This window comes from Aquarana catesbeiana, linkage group LG05, assembly GCF_042186555.1.
Source record: "Aquarana catesbeiana isolate 2022-GZ linkage group LG05, ASM4218655v1, whole genome shotgun sequence".
Lineage (NCBI taxonomy): Eukaryota > Metazoa > Chordata > Amphibia > Anura > Ranidae > Aquarana > Aquarana catesbeiana.
The window spans coordinates 637,137,268-637,161,528 of NC_133328.1; the positions used below are offsets into that span (position 1 = coordinate 637,137,268).

Here is a 24,261-nt window from a genome sequence, read left to right on the forward strand (position 1 = left end):
GGTCAGTGTGTGTCAGGTAGGTGGGTCAGTGTGTGTCAGGTAGCTGAGTCAGTGTGTGTGTGTGTGTCAGGTAGCTGAGTCAGTGTGTGTGTGTGTGTCAGGTAGCTGAGTCAGTGTGTGTGTGTGTGTGTCAGGTAGCTGAGTCAGTGTGTGTGCGTGTGTCAGGTAGGTGGGTCAGTGTGTGTGTGTGTGTGAGTCAGGTAGGTGGGTCAGTGTGTGTGTGTGTGAGTCAGGTAGGTGGGTCAGTGTGTGTGTGTGTCAGGTAGCTGGGTCAGTGTGTGTGTCAGGTAGCTGGGTCAGTGTGTGTGTCAGGTAGGTGGGTCCGTGTGTGTGTGTCTCAGGTAGCTGGGTCAGTGTGTGTGTGTGTCAGGTAGCTGGGTCAGTGTGTGTGTGTCTCAGGTAGGTGGGTCAGTGTGTGTGTGTGTCAGGTAGGTGGGTCAGTGTGTGTGTGTGTCAGGTAGGTGGGTCAGTGTGTGTGTGTGTCAGGTAGGTTGGTCAGTGTGTGTCAGGTAGGTGGGTCATTTGCTTACCCTATAGCGCTGCCGTCTTTGTCGCATAAGGGTGTACTTCTCCTCTCGGCTACATATCCAAGCTAGAAGTTTTCTTTTCTTTTCTGCTGTGTTTCCCATTGCCGCTCACAACCTTCTCTCATACAGTGCGGCATGTTTTTTAACTATGAAGAACCAAAAGGCAACCAGAGAAAAGATGAGCTGCTGGATGACCTCCAGTGTTGTTGTTTCTCACGTTTCTTGTCACACTAATATGACATCACACTAGGCATTTTTTCTAAATCCTGTATGGCCCCTTGTGGTCCGACTCGCAGTGGAAACGCTCACCAGAATAGGCCGGACCATTCTAGGCCTTCCAAACTGTACCGACCTGAACCGATCCGCTCAGTGGAAACGAGGAATAGGTGGATGTGATGTCAAACACTTGGAGCCAGGAGGTAAACAGCTAAGTGACTTCCTTTTGGTCCACAGCAGCCGCTATCTTCTTGGCTATACACAATGCTGGTCCTCCTGCTGGTTCTTCCTGATATTTGCTCTGGTTTACTGCTGACATTGCCTTTATATAAACTTTTAATGCTTTTTTATGGACTTTTCTTATCTTACCTCTTTTATCATTATATGGTCTCACTGCCTCCTCTTAAAGCGGAGTTCCACCCTGAAAACTTTTTTCACATTTTCACAGTCTTTTATTAAAGGGGTTCTAAACCCTCATGTTTTTTTCACCTTAATGCATTTTATGCATTAAGTTGAAAAGCCTTCTGTAGTGCTTCTCCAACGCTCCTCCTTCATGCGGGGAGGAACCACCAGCGCCGCTGAGGGACCCCAGAAGAGGAGGTTTGGGGCCACTCTGTGCAAAATGAACTGCACACTGGAGGCAAGTATAACATGTTTGTTATTTTTTTTTTTTAAACTTACCAGAAGTGCCCTGTTGCTAGGTGGTGGCTCCCAATCTGCCACTTCCATCTCCGCGGCGATCCGCATCACTTCCTCCCTCGCCTGTGCTCCTGGGAAACGTGAGTCATCATTTCCCGGGAGACAGTGTGCAGGACTGACGCGATTTAAGGTGGATCTATCTATCCATCCATGTTGCCATGACAACGGGATGGGACCTTCCTCCGTCACCACCCGTTGTTATGGCAAGTTGCTAGACAAATGGCGCTACGGCCACCGGAGCATCGCGCATGCACGAGATCGAGAGGTGCATGCTGGTTACCCAGCATGCACCTCTCGATCAGTTATCCAGAAAGAGGTTGCAATCGGGCTTCATATGCCCACACTCATCATGGCAATGGCCAGAATAAGATCCCCTAAATCATAAGAATAAAAAAAATATGATCACTATCCACTAGCATATACACATACACAGTCAGGTCCATAAATATTGGGACATCAACACAATTCTAATCTCTGTTGTTCTTCAGTCATCCACCACAGTTGTTTTCTGTGGTCTTCCGGGTCTTTTGGTGTTGCTGAGCTCACCGGTGTGTTCTTTCTTTTTAAGGATGTTCCAAACAGTTGATTTGGCCACACCTAATGTTTTTGCTATCTCTCTGATGGGTTTGTTTTGTTTTTTCAGACTAATGATGGCTTGCTTCACTGATGGTGACAGCACTTTGGATCTCATATTGAGAGTTGACAGCAACAGATTCCAAATGCAAATAGCACACTTAAAATGAACCCTGGACCTTTTATCTGCTCCTTGTAAATGGGATAATGAGGGAATAACACACACCTGGCCATGGAACAGCTGAGCAGCCAATTGTCCCATTACTTTTGGTCCCTTAAAAAGTGGGAGGCACATATACAAACTGATGTAATTCCTACACCGTTCACCTGATTTGGATGTAAATACCCTCAAATTAAAGCTGAAAGTCTGCAGTTAAAGCACATCTTGTTCGTTTCATTTCAAATCTATTGTGGTGGTGTATAGAGCCAAAAAGATTAGAATTGTGTCGATGTCCCAATATTTATGGACCTGACTGTATATTTTAATTCAGCAGACTCCTCGGTGCCAGTTGGCAGGGCAGCAGCAGGGGTATCTGTGGATGAGGGGTTAGACTCAGAATATGCCACTTGAATCAGAGCCTTAGTGATATGCAGTTGCCCTGCTGCAAATGAAGGGCAATTGTTGTGGTGAAAGCAGCAACATGCTGCTGTTGCAACTGTTGACCCCTTAAATATAACCCACACTAAATCCACCAACACACTGACACAACGCTGCTGGCAAAGAGTCCTTTCATAGTATGTGGTCTGCAACTTGAATGTAGACAAACAATGGCCAAAGTCTTCCACCTGACCAATGTTCAGGTGCATGATCTTGGCCAATGATGGCTCAAGCAATACATTGTGGGATATTTGGAGGGAGAAATTCTGAACATCAGAAAGGCAAATGTTGACTGAACGTTCAGCCTCTCCCTAATTGTGATCTGACTAATGTTGCCCATTATTCCTCCGTTGTCTGGTAAGAACACTTCTAAGCTCTGTGGGTAGTGGATGACCGGCCACGTACACTTTATTACATAGTGTTTTTTTTCTTTATTCAGCTTGATGTCCATTGTTTTTTGCCCACATTTCCTAGCATACAATATTTTTTTTGACTATGTCTCCCAGGCAAGTTATTTTTTTTTGTTTTCAAATATAAATAAACCAGAACAAATCTAGTTCAATACAGCGCTGGGTGCATATATATATATATATATATATATATATATATATATATATATATATATATACACATACATACATACATACATACATACATATACACATACACACACACATACACATACTGCTGCAGGATGGCCCTCCTGCGTGAAATAACGTACAGGTACGTGATTTCTTGCACGGGGTCTGGGGCATATGCGCATGCCGCTGGCGATCCACTCCCACTGCAATTGGACACAATCAGCGGGTCCAGCGGACACAATATCTGCTGGGACCCGTCGACCATTCTCTGGAGAGGCATGTAAACAAGGCAGACCGCTATTCTGTGAGAGGGAAAGTTGGAGATCTTGTGTTTCTGCGAAGCAGGAACACAGATCTCTGTCTTCCCCCAGTCAAAGCACATCCCCCACAGTTAGCAAGCACTCCCTAGGAGCGCACTTAACCCTTTGATCGCCCCCGATCAGTGGCGGAACTACCGCCATAGCGAGCCATATGGTCGCTATGGGGCCCGCAGCCGAGAGGGGCCCGTGGGGAGGATGAGGAATGCATACTGTTGGGGGGGGGGGGCGAGCACTGCCTGCACGGTCCCCCAGCCAGGGTAATTGAGGAGAGGAAGAGGCAAGCTGTCCGTATGAGCAGAGAGCTCAGCTGTAAGAGCTTTCATTAGAATTTCCTGTGTTCCCGGGGCTCCGCGTCAAATAGCCCCACCTCTTGGCCCGGCGCCTTTGATAGACAGAACACCGGTCCAATGCGGGACATGTGACGTCATCAAAGGCGCCAGGCCAAGAGGTGGGGCTATGTGACGGGGAGCCCCGGGAACACAGGAAATTAAAATGAAAGCTATTACAGCCCCACGCTCGCCAACAGCCAATTGAGGGCTGCAGTATGCATTCCTCATCCTCCCTGGTAGTTCCGCCACTGGCTTGCCTCTTTCTCTGCACAGATGAGGCTACATTGGGCACAGGTGAGGCTGAATTGTGCACGGGTCACGCTACATTGGGCACAGGTGAGGCTGCATTGGGCACAGGTGGGCACAGGTGAGGCTGTATTGGGCACAGGTGAAGCAGTATTGGGCACAGGTGAGGCTGCATTGGGCACAGGTGAGGCTGCATTGGGCACAGGTGAGGCTGCATTGGGCACAGTTGAGGCTGCACTGGGCACGGGCAGGCCACACTGCATTGGGAACAGGCAGGCCACATTGGGAACAGGTGAGGCTGTATTGGGCACGGGTCACGCTGCACTGGGCACAGGTGAGGTTGCACTGGGCACAGGTGAGGCTGCATTGGGCACAATTGATGCTGTATTGGGCACAGGCAGGCCATGCTGCATTTGGAACAGTCAGGCCACATTGGGCACAGGTGAGGCTGCATTGGGAACTGGACACACTGCATTGGGCACAGGCAGGTCATGCTGCATTGGGCACAGGTCAGGCTGCATTGGGCACAGGTGGGCAAGGTGAGGCAGTATTGGGCACAGGTGAGGCTGTGATGGACATGGGCAGGCCACACTGCATTGGGCACAGGTGAGGCTGCATTTGTCGCAGGTGAGGCCGCATTGGGCACTGGACACCCTGCATTGGGCACAGGTGAGGCTGAATTGGGCACAGGTGAGGCAGTATTGGGCACAGGTGAGGCTGCATTGGGCACAGGTCGGCACAGTTGAGACTGTATTGGGCACGGGCAGGCCATGCTGCATTGGGAAAAGGCAGACCACATTGGGCACAGGTGAGGCTGCATTGGGAATAGGTGAGGCTGCATTGGGCACTGAACACGCTGCATTGGGCACAGACAGGTCACGCTGCATTGGGCACAGGTCATGCTGCATTGGGCACAGGTGGGCAAGGTGAGGCAGTTTTGAGCACATTGGGCACAGGTGAGGCTGTATTGGGCACGGGTCATGCTGCATTGGGCACAGGGGAGGCTGCATTGGGCACAGGGGAGGCAGGATTGGGCACAGGTGAGCACAGTTTAGGCTGTATTGGGCACGGGCAGGCCACGCTGCATTGGGAATGAGCAGGCCACATTGGGCACAGGTGAGGCTGCATTGGGCACTGGACATTCTGCATTGGGCTCAGGCAGGTCACGCTGCATTTTGCACAGGTGAGGCTGCATTGGGCACAGGTGGGCAAGGTGAGGCAGTATTGGGCACAGGTGAGGCTAAATTGGGCACGGGCAGGCCATGCTGCATTGGGCGCAAGCGAGGCTGCATTGGGCACTGGACATGCTGCACTGGGCACAGGTGAGGCTGAATTGGGTGCAGGCGAGGCTGCATTGGGCACTGGACATGCTGCATTGGGCACTGGACACGCTGCATTGGGCGCAGGCCACGGTGATTGAAGCGCCAACACCAGGTGTTTGGAGTATCTTTATCTGTTGATTGTTAAACTTTCTGGAATACATATATTGCTATTGTGGTGTAGGCCTAGGCCCTTTCCCTTTCCCTTTATCCCTCATTCATCTCAGACTTGAACCACACCCCCTTTGAGCCATGCCCACTATTTAATTTAAGCCCTGCCATTTTTTTGTGGGGGGGGCCCCATACAACACTTTGCTTTGGGGCCCTGTGATTTCTAGTTTCGCCCCTGCCCCTGATGTTAACCCTTTCCCTGCCAGTGTCATTAGTACAGTGACAGTGCATATTTTTAGCACTGATCGCTATATTAGTGTCACTGGTCCCCAAAAAGTGTCAAAAGTGTCAGTTAGTGTCCAATTTGTCCGCCGCAATGTCACAGTCCCGCTAAAAATCACTGATCACCATCATCATTACTAGTAAAAAAATGTATAAATAAATAAAAATTCCATAAATCTATGCCAACTGGGGTTTGTGGTTTGGATTTAAAAGTAATGGTTTGTCATATCATTTCTGCATATAGACAAGGTGCTGTAGCATGTAAATCTGATCTCCTGATAAATTTAATTTTAGTTTTAATTATTATGATATAAAATAATGGATGTGGGGGCCTTTTGGTGGGCATGATTTTTTTTATTTTGGGGGGGGGCAGCATTTCATTCTTGGACCCAGGCAGCACAATGTCTTGGGCCAGCCCTGATGAGGCTTCTCCTCTTTTGCATCTGATATATATCTTTGCTGGAGTATGTTGGTGGATTAGAGGCTGAGGCATACATTCCTGCTGCTGAATCTTTCTGACGGGGTCACGGAGCTCTGAGACAAACAAAGTGCAAGAGATCTCTGATTCCTGGGATCAGTCCTGTCTAGTAAGAGGCTTCACTGTCTGAGAAGCACTCTGAGCACTGGAGCACAGTGGCGTCTCCAGCTTTCATATTTAGGGGGGGCACATGAGGGGACAGGGACAAAAGTAGGGGGGCAACTATAAAATGCAATTATATATCTATATCCTGGGGCCCTTTACTACGATCCCACAACGGCCCTTTCACATGTTCTGCAGTGAGCTTCCTTCCTACTGTATTGGGACCCCCCCCCCCCGGGTGGCAGAAAACAAGAGATATATGTCACCAGCATACCAAGTAAATATAAAGGTCCAAAGCAGTGGGAGAACTATCAGGGTTGCAAAGGTTGTCTTTCCACCGGGCCCTGGTGTTCTGCCACTGTGGTGTTTCCCAGCCTCCTCTTGCTGTCCTGCCCCTGCAATGGACAGCGCTGGTCTGGCATCTCTTGGAATTTACAGGCTGGTCCTATTGTCCTAAGGATGGGAGAAATCAGTCTGTTTTTTTCAGTAGCTGAGAGTCCTGGTGGAGTCCTTTCTGCAACTCGCTCTTCTCCCTGCCAATGAGGATGCAGGGGAAGGAGCAGATCGGGCAGCCGTGGTTGTGTGAGCGCTCACATTATGCAGTGTCAGCGAGCAGAGGGAGGAATCAACTGCAGGAGCTGACTGGGGACGCTCTCCCTCTTAGACATTGCCTTTTTGTAAAAAAATTTTAAAAAATATATTTTTTTTAAGTGGGGGGGCACATGGTGGGGCACAGCATAATGTTGGGGGGGGTCAGGGCCCCCTCTGCCCCCCCCAGGGACGCCATTGCTGGAGCACCTTTTTATATACAAGCTCTGTGCACTTCCAAAAGCACTCGGATGGACTTTCTGTAATTGAAAATTAACTCTTTTTCAATATTTATGAATTGATGTTTTCTTAATTTGTATCTTCACATTATTAATTCGTGGTTGTTTTTTTTGCACATTATTTTGACTTTGCACAGAATATGAAATATTTGTATTGTTTATTTCTAGCGGGGGTAGTAAGACCTGACTGATGGGGAGGAAGCAGTGAGATTGGATTATGGAGGTAGTAGGGAGGGGAGGGGGAGGCAGCATGATCAGATTACAGAGGAAGTGGGAAGAGGCGGTAGTGTTGTGGAATTTTTATTAATGTATGCTGTCAGATGTTCCCCCAGTGTCAGTTTAGCTGTAATACGCTCATGTGAGAGACGTTGGTGGAAGACCATTGGCTGTGGAAACCTTCCCGTGGACAAGGCAGATCTGTTTTGCTCTTTTAAGGATGTTTGTTTATGCCTCACCAAGGGACTGGCCACTCTATGGCAACCGCATTTAAACTCCTAAGTAAGCAGATCTGCGTAGATGGGAACCATAGCATAACCAGGGCTTTTTTTCTCAGAGAATAGGTGCAGGAACTCCCCCCTTATGAGTCACCCTTCGTCTCTGCCCCGTACCCACCTCTGAGCACTGTCTCTTGGCTCCACCCCCTACCCACCTCCCAGTACAGCTCCTTTTAGAGAGTACAAAACCAAGTATCATTTTGTGCTACTAAATTGTATGGAATTTGATAGACCCCACCCAAGCAGCAACAGACCCCACCACAGCAACAATAGATCCCCCCACACACAACAACAGACCTCCCCCTCAGCAACAATGGACCCCAGCAACAAAATACCACCCCAGAAACAATAGACCTCCACAAAAAAAATAGATTCCCAGTGACAATAGATCCCCCAGCAGTCAGCATCAATTGACCCTCCAGCACACCTTGCCATGAAATACATTCAGTGCTGAAGGTGCCGGAACTGCGTTCCCCCTGCGTTCCCGCTGAAAATAAGCCCTGAGCATAACCATACAAAATTATGACCCACTGAGCCATGATAGAGTATGGCTCACATCATTGGTAGCAGTGGCAATGTGCACACGATCGTGTTCAAAGCCATGTGCTTGCCGCATGGCTCTGCGCATGACCATCTGCACACGTCACTACTGTATTTCTATTTGAATATATACATGTGTGTGATTGGTTCTTTTGAATGAATACAAGTGTCTGATTCTGAAGCCACCACCTGGCAAAAAAAAAAAGAAGCTGGCTATTCTCTCGAGGATTCTGCTAAGCTCAAGGTGATACCAGCACCTGTGTCTTTGTTACTTGGAGAGATACAAAGCGCGCTTTCCCAGCATTATACGAGAGAGCTGTATTTGTGCTTTTAAGTCAAAAGAAATTATATGCTTATAGGGAGAAGCTTAGAATTTCCCTGACAGGTAGTCAGACTGGATTGTGGAGGATGTGGGGGGGGGGGGGAGCAGTATTATCAGATTATTAGGGTAGTAGAGAGAGGAGGCAGTGAGTCCAGATTATGGAGGAGGGGGCAGTAAAACTGTATTGGGGAGGATGTAGGGAGTGAAGGAAGCATTATCAGATTATTGGAGTAGCAGAGGAGGCAGTAAAATTTGATCATGGAGGCGTTAGAGATTGGAGGCAGTGGTAGCATCTTATGGAAGAACTTGGAGGGGGTAGCAGTGAGAATGGATTATGGGAGGTGGTAAGGATAGGAGGCAATGAGACCAGATTATGGAGGAGGTTGGAAGAGGAGGCAGTAAAATTTGATCATTGAGGAGTTAGAGATTGGAGGCAGTGATAACAGATTATGGAAGAGGTAGGGAGAGGAGGTAGTGAGAACAGATAATGGAGGAGGTAAGGATAGGAGGCAGTGGGACCAGATTACAGAGGAGGTAGGGAGAGGAGGCAATAAGTCTAGATTTTGGGGGGGATAGAGAATGGAAGCAGTGATAACAGATTATAGAGGGATCAGGTAGAGGAGGAAGTGGGATTATGGAAGACATTATAGAAGAGGTAGGGAGGAGAGGCCGTGTGACTTGATTATGGAGGACACAGAACACCATTTTTGTAATTATGTATCTTTTGTGGAACTAAGAGCACCGTTTCCATTTTCAACCGTGGTTGTTTTTGCTAAAGACCCTCTGTCCAGGTAGGGCGTGGCCTGGACCGGCATGGCGTAGGAAGCAAAGAACGGGAGCTCCGCTTGCCTACCATCCGTAATACCAGATCCTGGAGTTAATCCTGCTTACTTTTCAACCACGTTTGGGCTCATTGTCCTGCCTGACCCCTGTGGAGCATGTCGCCGCCGAAACAAAAGACGGATCCAGCGGCAAAACTGGCAAAATACAGAAACACTGAAAAGGACGCCGGAGGAAAAAATGGCGCCGGCTCCTCTCCCCATGCTGACTCGGCGACTGAAGACACGGCGAGGGTGCTTGAAGCAATCTCGGACTGCAAAAGCACCTTGACCAGCAAGATCGAGGAAGTCAAAGTGGACGTGTCGCTAATACGCCAAGATTTACAAAAGCTAAGAGAGCGTGTCACGGAAACTGAAACCCGCCTAAGCCGAGTGGAAGATGAGGTCCCGCCATTACAAGTCCACACTGAGCACTTACAACACCAACTTAACATAGTGTTAGCCAAACAAGACGACATGGAAAACCGCTTAAGGAGGTGCAATCTGCGATTTGTCGGCCTGCCAGAGGGATCAGAGGGCTCTGACCCCCCCCTCGTTTCTGGAGAACTTACTGATAAACACGTTTGGGAGAGCTGAATTTTCCACCACGTTTGTGATCGAGCGGGCACATAGGCTGGCGGCTAAACCCCCCCCTCAAGGGGCCCCTCCAAGAACATTCATTGCCAAACTACTCAACTTTCGGGACCGAGACGCAGTACTCCGGCTAACCAGGTTAAAGGGCAACATACCCTTTCAGAACACTGAAATCAAAGTATTCCCAGACTTCTCAGCGGAAGTCCAGAAGAAGAGGGCCACATTCACAGAAGCAAAGCGTCAGCTGCGGACCCGCCACTACTCCTATGCGATGCTCTTCCCGGCACGACTGCGGGTTGTAGGTGAGGATAGAACACACTTCTTCGACACGCCTGAAGCGGTTCTCCAGTGGCTGGAACGGAAGGCATCTCCACATCGTGACCCGGCCTAACACCACCACACGTTTTTCGTCAGATGAACTAAGGGCGATATGGATCCAGGTGTCCCGCTGTTATGTTACCCTGCAGGTACTGCTATAAAAACTTGTTGTGCCTCCCATACCCCCTCTTACTCACCCTGCTTGCGCATATATTTTCTCCGAACGGGGGGACAGGGTGACTGGCGAAATGTTTGGACTGTGCTGCTCAGGATGGATATGATATTTGCGCGAAACACAAGTTTAAACCAATATGCCTGCCTATAGGCTTACTGTGTCTTCCCCGGGGGCTGGATACGGACGAGAGCCCACCTGAAACATATAAAACATGACTCACGTTTCTTAATGCTAAAGGCAGGCTGCTCAGCATAGAGACGCTCAAATTCTGGGGAGCATGGTTATGTCCCCGAATTTGGCGCAATCGCTCCTAATGTTTATGCTTGTTTTACAGCGAATTATCGCTCCCCTAGTCACGGGTGTCCCCACAGACCCCGTCTGTTTTATTTTTCTTTCTTCTTATCTCAGTAACAGTTGCCTCAGGGCACAAGAGAAGTTTCCCTGGCATGCCTGGCAACAGCAAACTGCATGGATACATAAGTGGATGCATTGCTTACCCAGGTATGCTAGCGTGTTGAAGCAATCAAAGTTAGAATGTTTTGAATGGTTCCAAGTTCGATTTACATATTGTATGCTGAAAAGTGACAAAGTATGGTGTTTAATCATTGCTAAGATGTTCTTTCCTAATATTCAATACATTAGGGGGGGTTTTGTGCATACAAATGGTACTGGGGATCCCCGTCTACCTGGCCTCACACATTTGGATGTGGGGTTGGGGAGAGGGGAAGAGCAATCCCTCATATATGGCGAGGTCAAGATTGTAATGGATACTGAATATGCAAAATACACAGACGTAAATAAGCTTCCATGCAGGATGTCAAGTGTGTGACTTGGAATGTGAGAGGTCTCAGGGCTAAACCTAAGCGTAACGCAGCATTAGCGTATCTTAAATCATTACATGCAGACATTATGGTCTTGGTCGAGACCCACCTCACAGGCCAACTCCAAGTGGCGCTTAAAAAACCATGGGTGGGTTGGCTTTACCAAGCTCCCTACTCTGCTAACTCTAGGGGAGTGGCTATACTTGTGGCAAAGACAGTACAGTTTGTGTTATTAACGCTTAAGTCTGACCCACAGGGTAGATTTATATTTCTACATGCTAAAGTGAATGGGCTAGAACTGTTAATTTTGGCCTTTTATGTCCCACCCCCCTTCCAACTTAGCGTTATACACGAAGGGATAGCATACATGTCTCAATTCCCTACTATGCCTGCGATCTGGCTAGGAGACTTTAATAATATACTGAATAGGGAATTAGACCGTCTATCACTGACACCCCAAGCTGTACCCACCCAACCCCACACGAGATTTGGCAAGATAATATCTGATTTGGCCCTAATAGACACATGGAGACACCGCCATCCACTAGAGAAGGCGTATTCCTGTTTTTCCACCTCTCACAACGCCATGTCGCGCATTGACCTCATCCTCATCTCTAACACCATAGCCCCCCTACTCCGACAGGTAGGATTTAACCCACGCATTCTATCTGACCATGCCCCGTACTGGATTACACTCAGGGTTGGCTCTTCCTCCGGGTCATACAGCTGGAGGCTTAACCCATTTTGGCTGACGGTTGTCCCAGGCCTGGAGGAAGCAGCCAGCGAATGGGAATTCTTCTTTCAGTCGAACAAGGGCACAGCACCTCCCGAGGTCATTTGGGACACTTTCAAATCTCACGCACGCATGATATTGTCGCAACGCATTTCCCGCTATCGCAAAACTTCCTCCCAGGTTCTCAGACAAGCTGAACAATCCCTTGTAGAGGCAGAGCAGAAGTTCACAGCTGACCCATCTGCGACAACGGCAGATCAATTAAAATTGCAAACCAGAATAGTGAATAATCTCTATTTTGAAAAAGCGGATAGGAAAATTTACTATAATAAACAAAGGCACTATGAATGCGGAGAACGGGCGGGCCGGCTTCTGGCTTACCTAGCACACCTAGATCATAGACCTCCTACGGTGGTGGCACTTCGGGGCACAGACGGTAGACTGCTGACTGAGCCTGACGCTGTGGCGGAGGAATTCCGCTCCTTCTTCGCATCCATATACTCCTCCAATACTAATGCCTCTGTAGAGGAGACAAAAATACTGCTATCCAACATAGAACTACCCAGCCTTACTCAAATCCAAATAGACCTGTTAGAGGCCCCCATTAATGAGAGTGAGATAACAAAAGCCATCTCCCTGCTCAACTCATTGAAGGCGCCGGGGTCCGACGGACTGCCTCTAGAGTTTTACAAAACTTATAGTGAGACACTGATCCCCAAGTTATGTGACTTATTTTCTCACATCTTTAAATCTGAGTCCCTACCCTCATCCATGCGCGAAGCAAACATAGTCCTAATACCTAAACCCAGAAAAAATCTTGAATTACCGGAATCATATCGCCCAATATCCCTCCTTCAACTGGACATTAAAATATTGGCCAAGGTCCTGGCACTCCGTCTTAATGCGGTGATCCTTTCATTGATCCACCCAGATCAAACCGGATTCATGCCGGCAAAAAACACGGCATATAACTTACGTAGGCTCCATATGAATGTCCAGGCCGAACACGACACCATGGGCTCTAGAGTGGTGGTGTCCTTGGACGCCGCCAAGGCGTTCGACTCTGTAGAGTGGACATACCTGTGGGAGTGCCTCGCAAAATTCGGATTCGGGCCCCGTTTTATTAAATGGATCCGATTACTATATCAGGGTCCTTGTGCCAGGATCTTGGTCAATGGGAGGGTTTCTGAATTGTTTCCCCTATACAGGGGTACCCGGCAGGGATGCCCACTTTCCCCTCTGCTGTACGCACTTGCGGTGGAACCTCTTGCTGCGTCTCTTAGAGCGCATCCAGGCATTATAGGACTATCCCACGAGAATCTGTCAGAAAGGATAAGCCTTTATGCTGACGATATGCTCCTATACCTAGCAGACGCAGGCTCGTCCTTGCAGATGGCCCTAGAGGTAATCCAAAACTTCGGTAGACATTCGGGCCTGAAGATTAATTGGGACAAATCCCAAATCCTCCCGATCGATATTGGCGCCCCAACCAAAGAACAATCCGCATCCCCACTCCTCACGGTTAGTGCTATGACATACTTAGGGATTGTGATAACTCGGTCACCGGAAGACTATGTCCGCCTCAATCTAGAACCCTTGATAGCAACTCTGAAACACAAAACACAGACCTGGGCTAGGCTACCCCTTGGAGTGCTAGGGCGGATCAATTTAATTAAAATGGTCCTCCTCCCTAAATTTTTATACGTGCTATGGCACTCCCCGATCTACCTGCCGTTAAGGATCTTTAAATCTATCGAAGCCATTCTCAATTCGTTTGTCTGGGGATCTAGCCGTCATAAACTATCCTGGCAAACATTGAAAAACCCTACAGACTTGGGAGGCGCGGCCCTACCTGACTTCAACTTGTATTACCTAGCGGCACAACTGTCCCATTTTTTCCACCTAGATAAATATGACAAACTCCGCTGTATATCCCTACTATGTATCCCACAGGGACGCAGAGTTTCACACCCCTTCCAGGCCCTTTTCAAAGGTACCTACAAACTAGACAATAAAAAAGGACTACTGTACCACTACTGTAGAGTCTGGGAAGTAGTCAAAAACAAACTTAAAATACCACCCACGCACTCACATGCACCTCTATGGGATAATCCAGACTTAGGAGAACTCCTAAAAGTGCCAAATATCGAACTATGGCTCCACTATGGGGTGGGATTCCTCTCGGATGCTTACCAGGATAATATCCTAAAGTCATTTCAACAACTCAAAGCAGATTTTGACTTGCCCAGTAATATGCTCTTTCGTTACTTCCAGCTCCGCCACGCTCTTAACACTCAATTCAGAGAGACCCCCCCCAATCTAGAGCAAGCGGATGTCCTGTATATTATGTTGGGATCCGACCACCGCAAACTCATTTCTGGATTCTACAATTCACTGCTAAGACCCACGGCTGTGGCAATAGCATATAAACTGAAAGATAGATGGTCGGGGGACGTGGGGGAGTTGGAGGATGATGAATGGGAAGATGCCCTTGAGACCTGTAAAAAAGTTTCCACCAAACTATCAGATCGCCTCACACACTTGTACATTCTACACAGATCCTACCTGACACCTTGGCGTATAACCAAATACAAGCCCAACCAAAATCCAAATTGCCCCCGATGTAATAACCCCTCCAGCACTTTCTTTCATCTCCTTTGGCTATGTCCAGCAATACAAGACTTTTGGTCCCAAATAGTAAAATTCATCCATGATGAGATGGGATCCCCACTGACATTATGCCCTAAACAATGTTTACTGGGGGTGTTCCCAGACCCTGACTCAGACAAATACCACAAGATATTTCTTCAGGAAACGCTATTTACAGCTAGATTGTTGATAGCTAGAAAATGGATGCAAACTACTCCCCCAACGCTGGGCGAGTGGATAGCTAATATTAACGGTGTACTTCCATACAAAAAAGAAATATACGCTCACAGAGGATGCCCGAACAAATATGGCAAAATATGGGATACCTGGTTGGAAAACGCCTCCACCTGTAACGCACCCAGCGAATAATCTATGCATGCAATCGGAGACCCCTCTACAATACAAACACCAAATGAATGTGGTCCATTATGATGTATCACTGATTATATGTTGGTCTCCCTACGGTGGGTGGGGGAGGAGGTGATGGGATATCCTAGGTTCGTGAGAACGTATAAAATGCTCTTGCTATATGATGGCAATGTATTTCTACCATGTACTCTATTGACTTCATTTTCTGATGTATCCCAACTCCCTTGTCAATGTACCATGAACGTCTGTACTATGCATGTATTTTACCATTTTCAATAAAAACACCATGTCAACTGTAAAAAAAAAAAAAGACCCTCTGCCCAGAATTACACCACAAGAGAACTTTGGAAAAGAAAAGAAAGTAGCACAGATCTGCTGATAGGACCATGTTTGGCAATCACTGACCCCCAAAATAGAAAACACACAAATTATTTTCAATGGTGTTTTAATAAAATAAATTGCTGGCTCATAGCTAGAAGTAAACCCAAGATGTGACCATGACTTAAAATTTCAGCTAGGAAAGAATTTGGAAAAAAAATGTAATTATGTTTTCATATAACATTAATAAATTAAACATAAAAATAAATACCCAAAAAGTATGTAAAATATTTTTTAAAAAGTTATTTGGTCATTTCCTTAAGTTTTATGTCTTGTGATTGTGGTGTATTTTGTTCATTTTTTTTTTTTTTTTAAGATGACTATATTATTGAAATGATAAAAGTTACTTGAAAAATGTAAACATAGAGCACACACTTTTTTGCCTTTTCCCCTTATCCTTTTGCCATATTTTATTGTAAATTAAAAGACATAGAAAAACAATACAAATTCCTAAAAATTATTTGGCTCTTTAATATTTTGCTGTTGTGCTTCTTTCCCCTTATTATCTAAAAAACATAAAAAATACAAAAAAAAAAAAAAAAAGAAAAAAGAAAAAAATCCAGGGAAAGGAGGCAGAATTTAAAAAAGGTTAACAGCCGTGGTATCCAGCATATCCATTGTCCAAGTTACAGAGAAAATTCACCCTTCTTACCACCCCAACCTGTACAAACCTCAACTGTCTCAACTGTCACAGCGCGTGTCAACATCACATCACAACAATATCTCTTAATATATATCTGATATTTTTATTGGTGAATTTATACAGATATATGGACCATCACCGAGATCTACTGACATATTCTTTATATGATATGGGATGTATAATACACTATAAAGAAGAAACATAAAAGATTCAAAAATCAAAACGTAATTCGTTTTTCCTTATACCATCACATCTTATCAATGACAGCGATACCATGACATCACAAACAGCAATAACAAATATTATCCCCAATCTTATTACAAAGTGATGGTTCACATGCGTCTTTAAATGCGTTTTTATCTGTGATTCCATTGACTTCTATAAGGTCACGTGTTTTGCTGTGTTTTCTGCGCCAAAGATGCGACATGTGGGACTTTTGATGTGTTTTCAGAAAATGCTGCAAAAACAAGCAACCTAATAGAAGTCTATGGGACTGTGGCTAAAAACGTGTGTAAAACCCCAGCCTAACTCTCTCCCCAGAAATATGTTATTTGTACAAAATGTGTCATCCTATGAACCAGATTCACATTTCTCACCAGATTCAGCTCACATTTCCTGTAATATGATCATTTCACACATCTCCTGACCTCCTAGATAGCTTTATATGACCATTCTCTACACATAACCCAGCATGGAGGGGCTCAGTGAAGGTGGTGGTGAAGGTGTGGAGGTGTCTGATCGGGTCACACAGATCATAAAAGGACAGCTGCCCGGCCTCATAATCCACATAGATCCTGACTCTGTTACTGGAGAGATCGGAAGATACACTGATCAGTTTATTGTCATACAATAGAGAACATCCACTGTTAAACCTCCACAAACCCCAGGACTTCTTATTATTTCCAATCCTTGAATGCACTCCTCTCCTCTCTATACTGGGATAACACATCCCGACTCTGCAATGTTCTGACTCACTAACATCCACTTCCCAGTAATGTCGCCCCGAGGAAAACTTCCGACAGCTTAACACCTGGAACCACCACTGAAATCTCTCCGGTAATTCTGGACGATTCTGCTTTATACCTGACCAAGATACAGTTTTCATGTCATCTGATATCTGTAGATTATTATGAGCTGTGTTCACATCCAGTAATAAGTCTGAAGCTTCCTGTATATTGAAGAATACATTTACCCCTTTTATCATATCAGATAACCCTGTGTGTAATGTGTGTGAGATTCCAGACACATCCAGATCCCCTCCATCATGGAGGAGTCTATCATGTCTCTCTCTGTCCTCATTATCTCCCTCCTCAGTATCACACAAGTCCCCTGTGTCCGATTCCTGTAGGACAGTCAGTGGGTCAGTCATGTTACACAGCTCCTCAATGTCCTCCATCTTCCTGGACAGATCCTCCTTCTTTATTTCCAGCTGATCAATCAAATCAGACAATGACTGTGAGATCCGCTCTTCCTGGCTGGAGATGTTCCTCAAGACTCTTCTCTCCAGGTCTTCCAGCTGTCTCCTGAGCTCTGTGAACAGGGCAGTGGCTCTTTCTGTGAGACCAGCTGATTTTTCTTGGACTTTTCTCCTGCGATCCTGCAGACTATGGACTCTTTTCTCCATCTCCTCTCTCTCTGTCATCAGTTTCTGCAGAACATTTCTCAGTTTCTGTTTCTTCATCTCAGAGGCCTCATCCAGAGTCTCCACCTTGTGTCTCCGGTGTTCTCCATCCAGCCTACAGGACACACAGATACAGGCAGAGTCCTCAGTGCAGTAATATTTAAGAAGTTCTCTATGGATGGAGCATTTTCTGTTCTCCATGGAAGTGGTGGGATCAGTTAGGACATGTTCTGGTGACTGGCTGTGGACTCTCAGGTGATTAGCACACAGAGAAGCTTCACAATGTAGACAGGATTTAACAGCAGGTACAGGATAGTAAATACAGTAAGTACAGAAGATTCCAGTCTTCTTCTGATCTGGATGAGTAGATCGTAAAGTCTCCACTATGTTACGCAGTGTTATGTTCCTCTGCAGTGTAGGACGACTCCTAGACCTTTTTCTGCACTGAGGACAGGAATAATCTCCAGACCCATCCTGTGTATCCAACACACGATCAATACAGACTCTGCAGAAGTTGTGTCCACAGCTCAGCATTACAGGATCTTTATAAATGTCCAGACAGATGGAACAGTCCAGCTCCTGTCTCAGATCAGCAGACGCCATAGCTGACAGCAGAAGAGAGAAATGAAAGTGAAAGTCTCAGAAACCAGAGAACACGTCTCACATTTCTCAGCACAGGGTGGGGCTGAACTGGTCTTGCAACTGATATCTGCAGGAAGTATGTGAATAAGGTGAATGTCTATAAGTGGAAGTGACATTTCCATACATAGGAGTGTTCTGGTCACATGCTTTAGTGACTGTTAATGTTTGCATTTTTTGAAATAAGAACATCAGACCAAACCAATACTGAGCTAGTAATGCAGTGCCAATAGATGTTTACATGCAAATGTGTTTTAGTTGTTCCATGTAAAAGAAATATTTTCAGTCAATTGACAATTTCACTTTTAGCCCCCTTTTCACATAGGTGTGGCAGAAATGTGCAAAAAAACACGCTAAAACATGCAACATGCTTGCAGTACCAAAATTTCTTAAAGTCAACGCAAACATGGATAGCAGTCACGCATTTGCTGCTGACTAATGTACATATATGGGGTGCCATGACGTACACCTGCCGATAATCCCTCGTCCACAAGGACAGTAGAATAGTCCAGGTATGCATTGTTCTCTGGAACAATGTATAATAAGGATTGCTATCAGCGGAAATATGGGAGTCTTTTGGGTTGTTATGGTTGGAGACAGAGACAAAGTTTGAAAGCCATGTGGCTTCTAAAAACATGCATGCACCCTGTCTCTGCTCAGACACGCCCATAAGACTCCTGTAGTCATTGTTCATTGGGTATTTTCCTGTGTTGTTAAATCCTTATATGGTCATTTCCTCTGTGTTGTTCATTTCCTGTGAGGTCACAAACTTTGTAGGAGGCGTTTGGCTGTTGGAGGCACAACCCTCAAGTTTGGGACTTCCTGTTGATGGGTAAATAAAAGAGCTTGCTGGCTGGGAAAAGTCAGCGATGCTGAGATGAGAACACAAGAATGTGGTGATGTCTGTTTACTGGGGAATGGGGAACCAGAGGGGAGACACACGATCAAAAGGTACGTTATATCATTAAGACGGAAATGGGTGCTTATCAGCACAGGAGATATGGCTGTATGCATAGCTTACAGCCAAATTTCCATAACACTAAACACACAAAAAACATGCAAAGATGTGCATTGCAAAAAGGCGCTCAAAATTTGTTACATTAGCTTTTTTTTTGGAGCAGAGGGAGGCTCATTCAAATAAATGGTGCCGCTACAAAAAAATGCACTAAAAAGCGCAAAAAAAAAGCACCAAAACAGGAATGTGGTAGCCTCACTCAACTGTGAACGAGGCCTTAGGAAGTTGTCCTTTAAAAGGCAAAGCCAAAGTCAGGCTGCTTTTAAATCTAGCCATGCATATTTTTCATACTCATTTGGATAAGGGGGTAGAATTCATATAAACACTTGATGCGATGATGTCAGAGAACTTTGACTGGCTGAGCAGCGAAGTAAAGGGGATTTGGGGGACCAAAGGAGGAGGAGCATTAAGGAGTAAGGTAAGTATTTGTACTTACTACTTAAAAAAATAAACCTATCAACATAAAAGAAATGAAAATCCATACACCCAAACTGAGAGGTGGCCTGGGAGCTCCAGACTTGGCCAAATATTTTAAAGCCACGCAATCAGCTCAACTATTTTGTTACCATTCCTTGCAAGCTCAACCTTCCTGGATGAAAATTGAATCGTCTCTCCGTCCCACCAAACCGATTAGTCATATGATGTGGCTACGAACGAAAGATAGACCAATCATAATGTGCCCCACATTATCCTTTTCTCTAAGCCTTTGGGACAGATTGATGAAGCCTCATGCATTTAGATCTTCTTGGTATTACTAGATAAATACCAACTTCCTAACTCCCAGTGCATCATCTGAAGACTCTACAGCGTACAAATGATTTAACAACTTCCACCCCAATGGAATATCTATCTGGGTCTTTCGATAAGCATACCAGCCATATCTCTAAAATATATAGCATTTTGTCCTCTAAGTCGGAAAAATTGTTTTATATGAACAAGTGGGAACAGGATATAGAGGAAATGTTGGAAATTGATAAATGGTTTAAAATGGCACAATTCGCCTCAAAATCATACATTAATACCTCACTGATCGAAGCGAACTACAAAGTTTTGCTGTGATGAAACATGGTACCAGTGAGAGTGGTGGCATATGTCCCAGGCACTTCCCCTCTATGTTTTAGGGGATGTGGCATGGAAGGCACAGTGTACCACGTATGGTGGACATGCCACAAAGTCAGGCGATTTTGGATTCGCATCTACAATTTTATCTTTTCACTAACCCAGGTGAATTTAATCAAATCACCGCAGCAGGCACTACTAGGATGCCCAGTGATGGGAGTGCCAGGACACACGAAGAAACTTATATCATTAATTTTTACTGCATCCAGGATAGCGGTAGCTAGATCTTGGAGCGTGCCCATGATCCCCTTCCATTTGGTGAGAACTAAGTTGTCGTGGATTATGATCAATGAATGCCTTTCAGTGATATTACTCAATAAGCAGCCAGTCTTTCATAGAGTCTGGGAACCATGGATAAAATATCTGTCTAAAGGGTTATGAGACATCCATACAGTTATGCCTGGAATGACAGGGGTGCACATTCCCCCCCTTTGACCTCCCCCTCCCTTCTTCTCTCCCCTTTCTTCCTTCCTCTTGCAGGCTTCTCTTTTCTTCTCCTGCATTTTGTTAGAGTGACCAGTAAGAGGACATTGACCACATGGTATGGATCCTTCCTCTTCATCCTCATGAAGCCTAAAGGAATGACAGGGATCCAAGAATGTGCTAACCCTTTGTTCTTTTTTTATTTTCATTTGTTATGAGTTTCTCTTGTAGTTCATTATGTTGTAGTATATAGAGATAAGAAATACAATGAGTACATTTGTTGGAATATATTATTTTGCTCATATCTCCAGTAGCTTAAGACATCCTTTTGTATACAGAAATACCTATCTCATGTAAACAATATTTTGCCTTGGAATTTTATATGTACAATTTTCAATAAAAATTATTGGAAAAGAAATACAAATCCCAAAATACTACCTGTAAAACAACAACCCATTTTTTTAAAGGGAATTGTATATTATTCCCTTCACACATGTTCCTGAGAGACTGGAAGCCAAAGCATACAGTATGTTGCCTGTATGTTTGCAGGGGTTAAGCTGCTACTTGGTAAAAGCCCATAGTTAAATAGGGTGGGCCACAATGTTATCTAGATATTTTCTGCTTGGGGTAGAGCTAGAGAAACATGTGGGAAGAATTGGTCCAGGGGCGGATCCAGAGTCTAGTCTCAGGAGGGGCACTGCCAGAAAATATATTTTTTTGGGGTACATCTATCGGGGAAATGGCTGGTGTTGGCGCTTCAATCATCACGGCACCATGGTTGTTATGGTGTCAGGATGATTGAAGCGCATTATTACTATTATTACATTGTTATAAAAAATTAAATAGTTTAACTCACCATAATGCAGAATCAGTGGGAGCCCTGAGCGTGTCACTTGCCACGTCACCTGTCACCAGATGCAGATTGACACTTGCCACGTCGCCTGCCACATGTTGCGGATTGTCTCTTGCCACGTCGCCTGTCACCAGATGAAGATTGTCACTTGCCACCTGCTAAGGTGGTCTCGTGTGTCCCAGAGACAGGCAGCAGAGAGATGTTGTAATCCCCATTAGTATAGAATCCCCCCTCAGTGCAGAGCCCCCCATTAGTATAGAATCCCCCCTCAGTGCAGAGCCCCCATTAGTATAGATCCCCCTCAGTGCAGAACCCCCATTAATATAGAATCCCCCTCAGTGCAGAGCCCCCCATTTGTATAGAATCCCCCTCAGTGCAGAGCCCCCTTTAGTATAGCTCCCCCTCAGTGCAGAGCCCCCATTTGTATAGAATCCCCCTCAGTGCAGAGCCCCCCATTGGTATAGAATCCCCCTCAGTGCAGAGCCCCCCATTGGTACAGAATCCCCCTCAGTGCAGAGCCCCCCATTGGTACAGAATCCCCCTCAGTGCAGAGCCCCCCATTGGTACAGAATCCCCCTCAGTGCAGAGCCCCCCATTGGTACAGAATCCCCCTCAGTGCAGAGCCCCCCATTGGTACAGAATCCCCCTCAGTGCAGAGCCCCCCATTGGTACAGAATCCCCCCCATTGGTACAGAATCCCCCTCAGTGCAGAGCCCCCCATTGGTACAGAATCCCCCTCAGTGCAGAGCCCCCCATTAGTATAGAATCCCCCTCAGTGCAGAGCCCCCCATTGGTACAGAATCCCCCTCAGTGCAGAGCCCCCCATTGGTACAGAATCCCCCTCAGTGCAGAGCCCCCCATTGGTACAGAATCCCCCTCAGTGCAGAGCCCCCCATTGGTACAGAATCCCCCTCAGTGCAGAGCCCCCCATTGGTACAGAATCCCCCTCAGTGCAGAGCCCCCATTAGTATAGAATCCCCCTCAGTGCAGAGCCCCCCCATTGGTACAGAATCCCCCTCAGTGCAGAGCCCCCCATTGGTATAGAATCCCCCTCAGTGCAGAGCCCCTAATTGGTACAGAATCCCCCTCAGTGCAGAGCCCCCCATTGGTACAGAATCCCCCTCAGTGCAGAGCCCCCCATTGGTACAGAATCCCCCTCAGTGCAGAGCCCCCCATTGGTACAGAATCCCCCTCAGTGCAGAGCCCCCCATTGGTATAGAATCCCCCTCAGTGCAGAGCCCCTAATTGGTACAGAATCCCCCTCAGTGCAGAGCCCCCCATTGGTACAGAATCTCCCTCAGTGCAGAGCCCCCCATTGGTACAGAATCCCCCTCAGTGCAGAGCCCCCCATTGGTACAGAATCCCCCCATTGGTACAGAATCCCCCTCAGTGCAGAGCCCCCCATTGGTACAGAATCCCCCTCAGTGCAGAGCCCCCCATTAGTATAGAATCCCCCTCAGTGCAGAGCCCCCCATTGGTACAGAATTCCCCTCAGTGCAGAGCCCCCCATTGGTACAGAATCCCCCTCAGTGCAGAGCCCCCCATTGGTACAGAATCCCCCTCAGTGCAGAGCCCCCATTAGTATAGAATCCCCCTCAGTGCAGAGCCCCCCATTGGTACAGAATCCCCCTCAGTGCAGAGCCCCCATTGGTACAGAATCCCCCTCAGTGCAGAGCCCCCCATTGGTACAGAATCCCCCTCAGTGCAGAGCCCCCCATTGGTACAGAATCCCCCTCAGTGCAGAGCCCCCCATTGGTACAGAATCCCTCTCAGTGCAGAGCCCCCCATTGGTACAGAATCCCCCTCAGTGCAGAGCCCCTAATTGGTACAGAATCCCCCTCAGTGCAGAGCCCCCCATTGGTACAGAATCCCCCTCAGTGCAGAGCCCCCCATTGGTACAGAATCCCCCTCAGTGCAGAGCCCCTAATTGGTACTGAATCCCCCTCAGTGCAGAGCCCCCCATTGGTACAGAATCCCCCTCAGTGCAGAGCCCCCATTAATACAGACCTCAGAACAGCGCGGACCAGAAGATACACACAGCCGTGTGTGTCCCTCGGGCTCCTCCTCCTCCTGTGTGAATGTAAACAGAGAGGAGGGGGAGGCGGCTTCAGTCCGCTGCGCTGAGGCACACACACAGCGCAAGACCTGAGAAGCAGATCAGGTCAGCGGGCGGTGTTAGCGGTGCGTGCCGCTACCTACGGGTGTCACCCCTCTGGCGGGTGTCACCTGGGTGCGGACCGCACACCCCCGCACCCACCTAACAACGCCATTGCCACTGTCTGTCTCTACGGAGCCGCCCGGCGGCTCTTTCACCTATGGAGCCGCTGAGCCGCCCGGCGGCTCTCTCAATTACGGAGCCGCCCGCCGGCTCACTCACCCGCATTTCTCGGAGGGGGCAATTGCCCCGTTGCCCCCCCCCTGGATCCGCCCCTGAATTGGTCTTGGTCTGACGTCATGTAAGCTTAAAGCAGAGTTCCACCCAAAAATGGAACTTCCGCTTTCCGGATTCCCCCCCCTCCGGTGTCACGT

At 47.0% G+C, this 24,261-nt stretch overlaps 2 protein-coding genes across 2 annotated transcripts in view; both read right to left on the reverse strand.

Moving 5' to 3' along the window:
- LOC141145590 (E3 ubiquitin-protein ligase TRIM39-like) overlaps positions 1-24,261 on the reverse strand; it is a 278,243-nt gene that overhangs the window by 57,990 nt on the left and 195,992 nt on the right. The gene's annotated exons all lie outside the window — the stretch shown is intronic.
- LOC141145593 (E3 ubiquitin-protein ligase TRIM39-like) lies at positions 16,142-18,318 on the reverse strand. The gene has a single exon (XM_073632419.1). It carries the CDS (start codon positions 18,284-18,286, stop codon positions 16,694-16,696), a length of 1,593 nt encoding a protein of 530 aa, XP_073488520.1. The 5' UTR covers positions 18,287-18,318; the 3' UTR covers positions 16,142-16,693.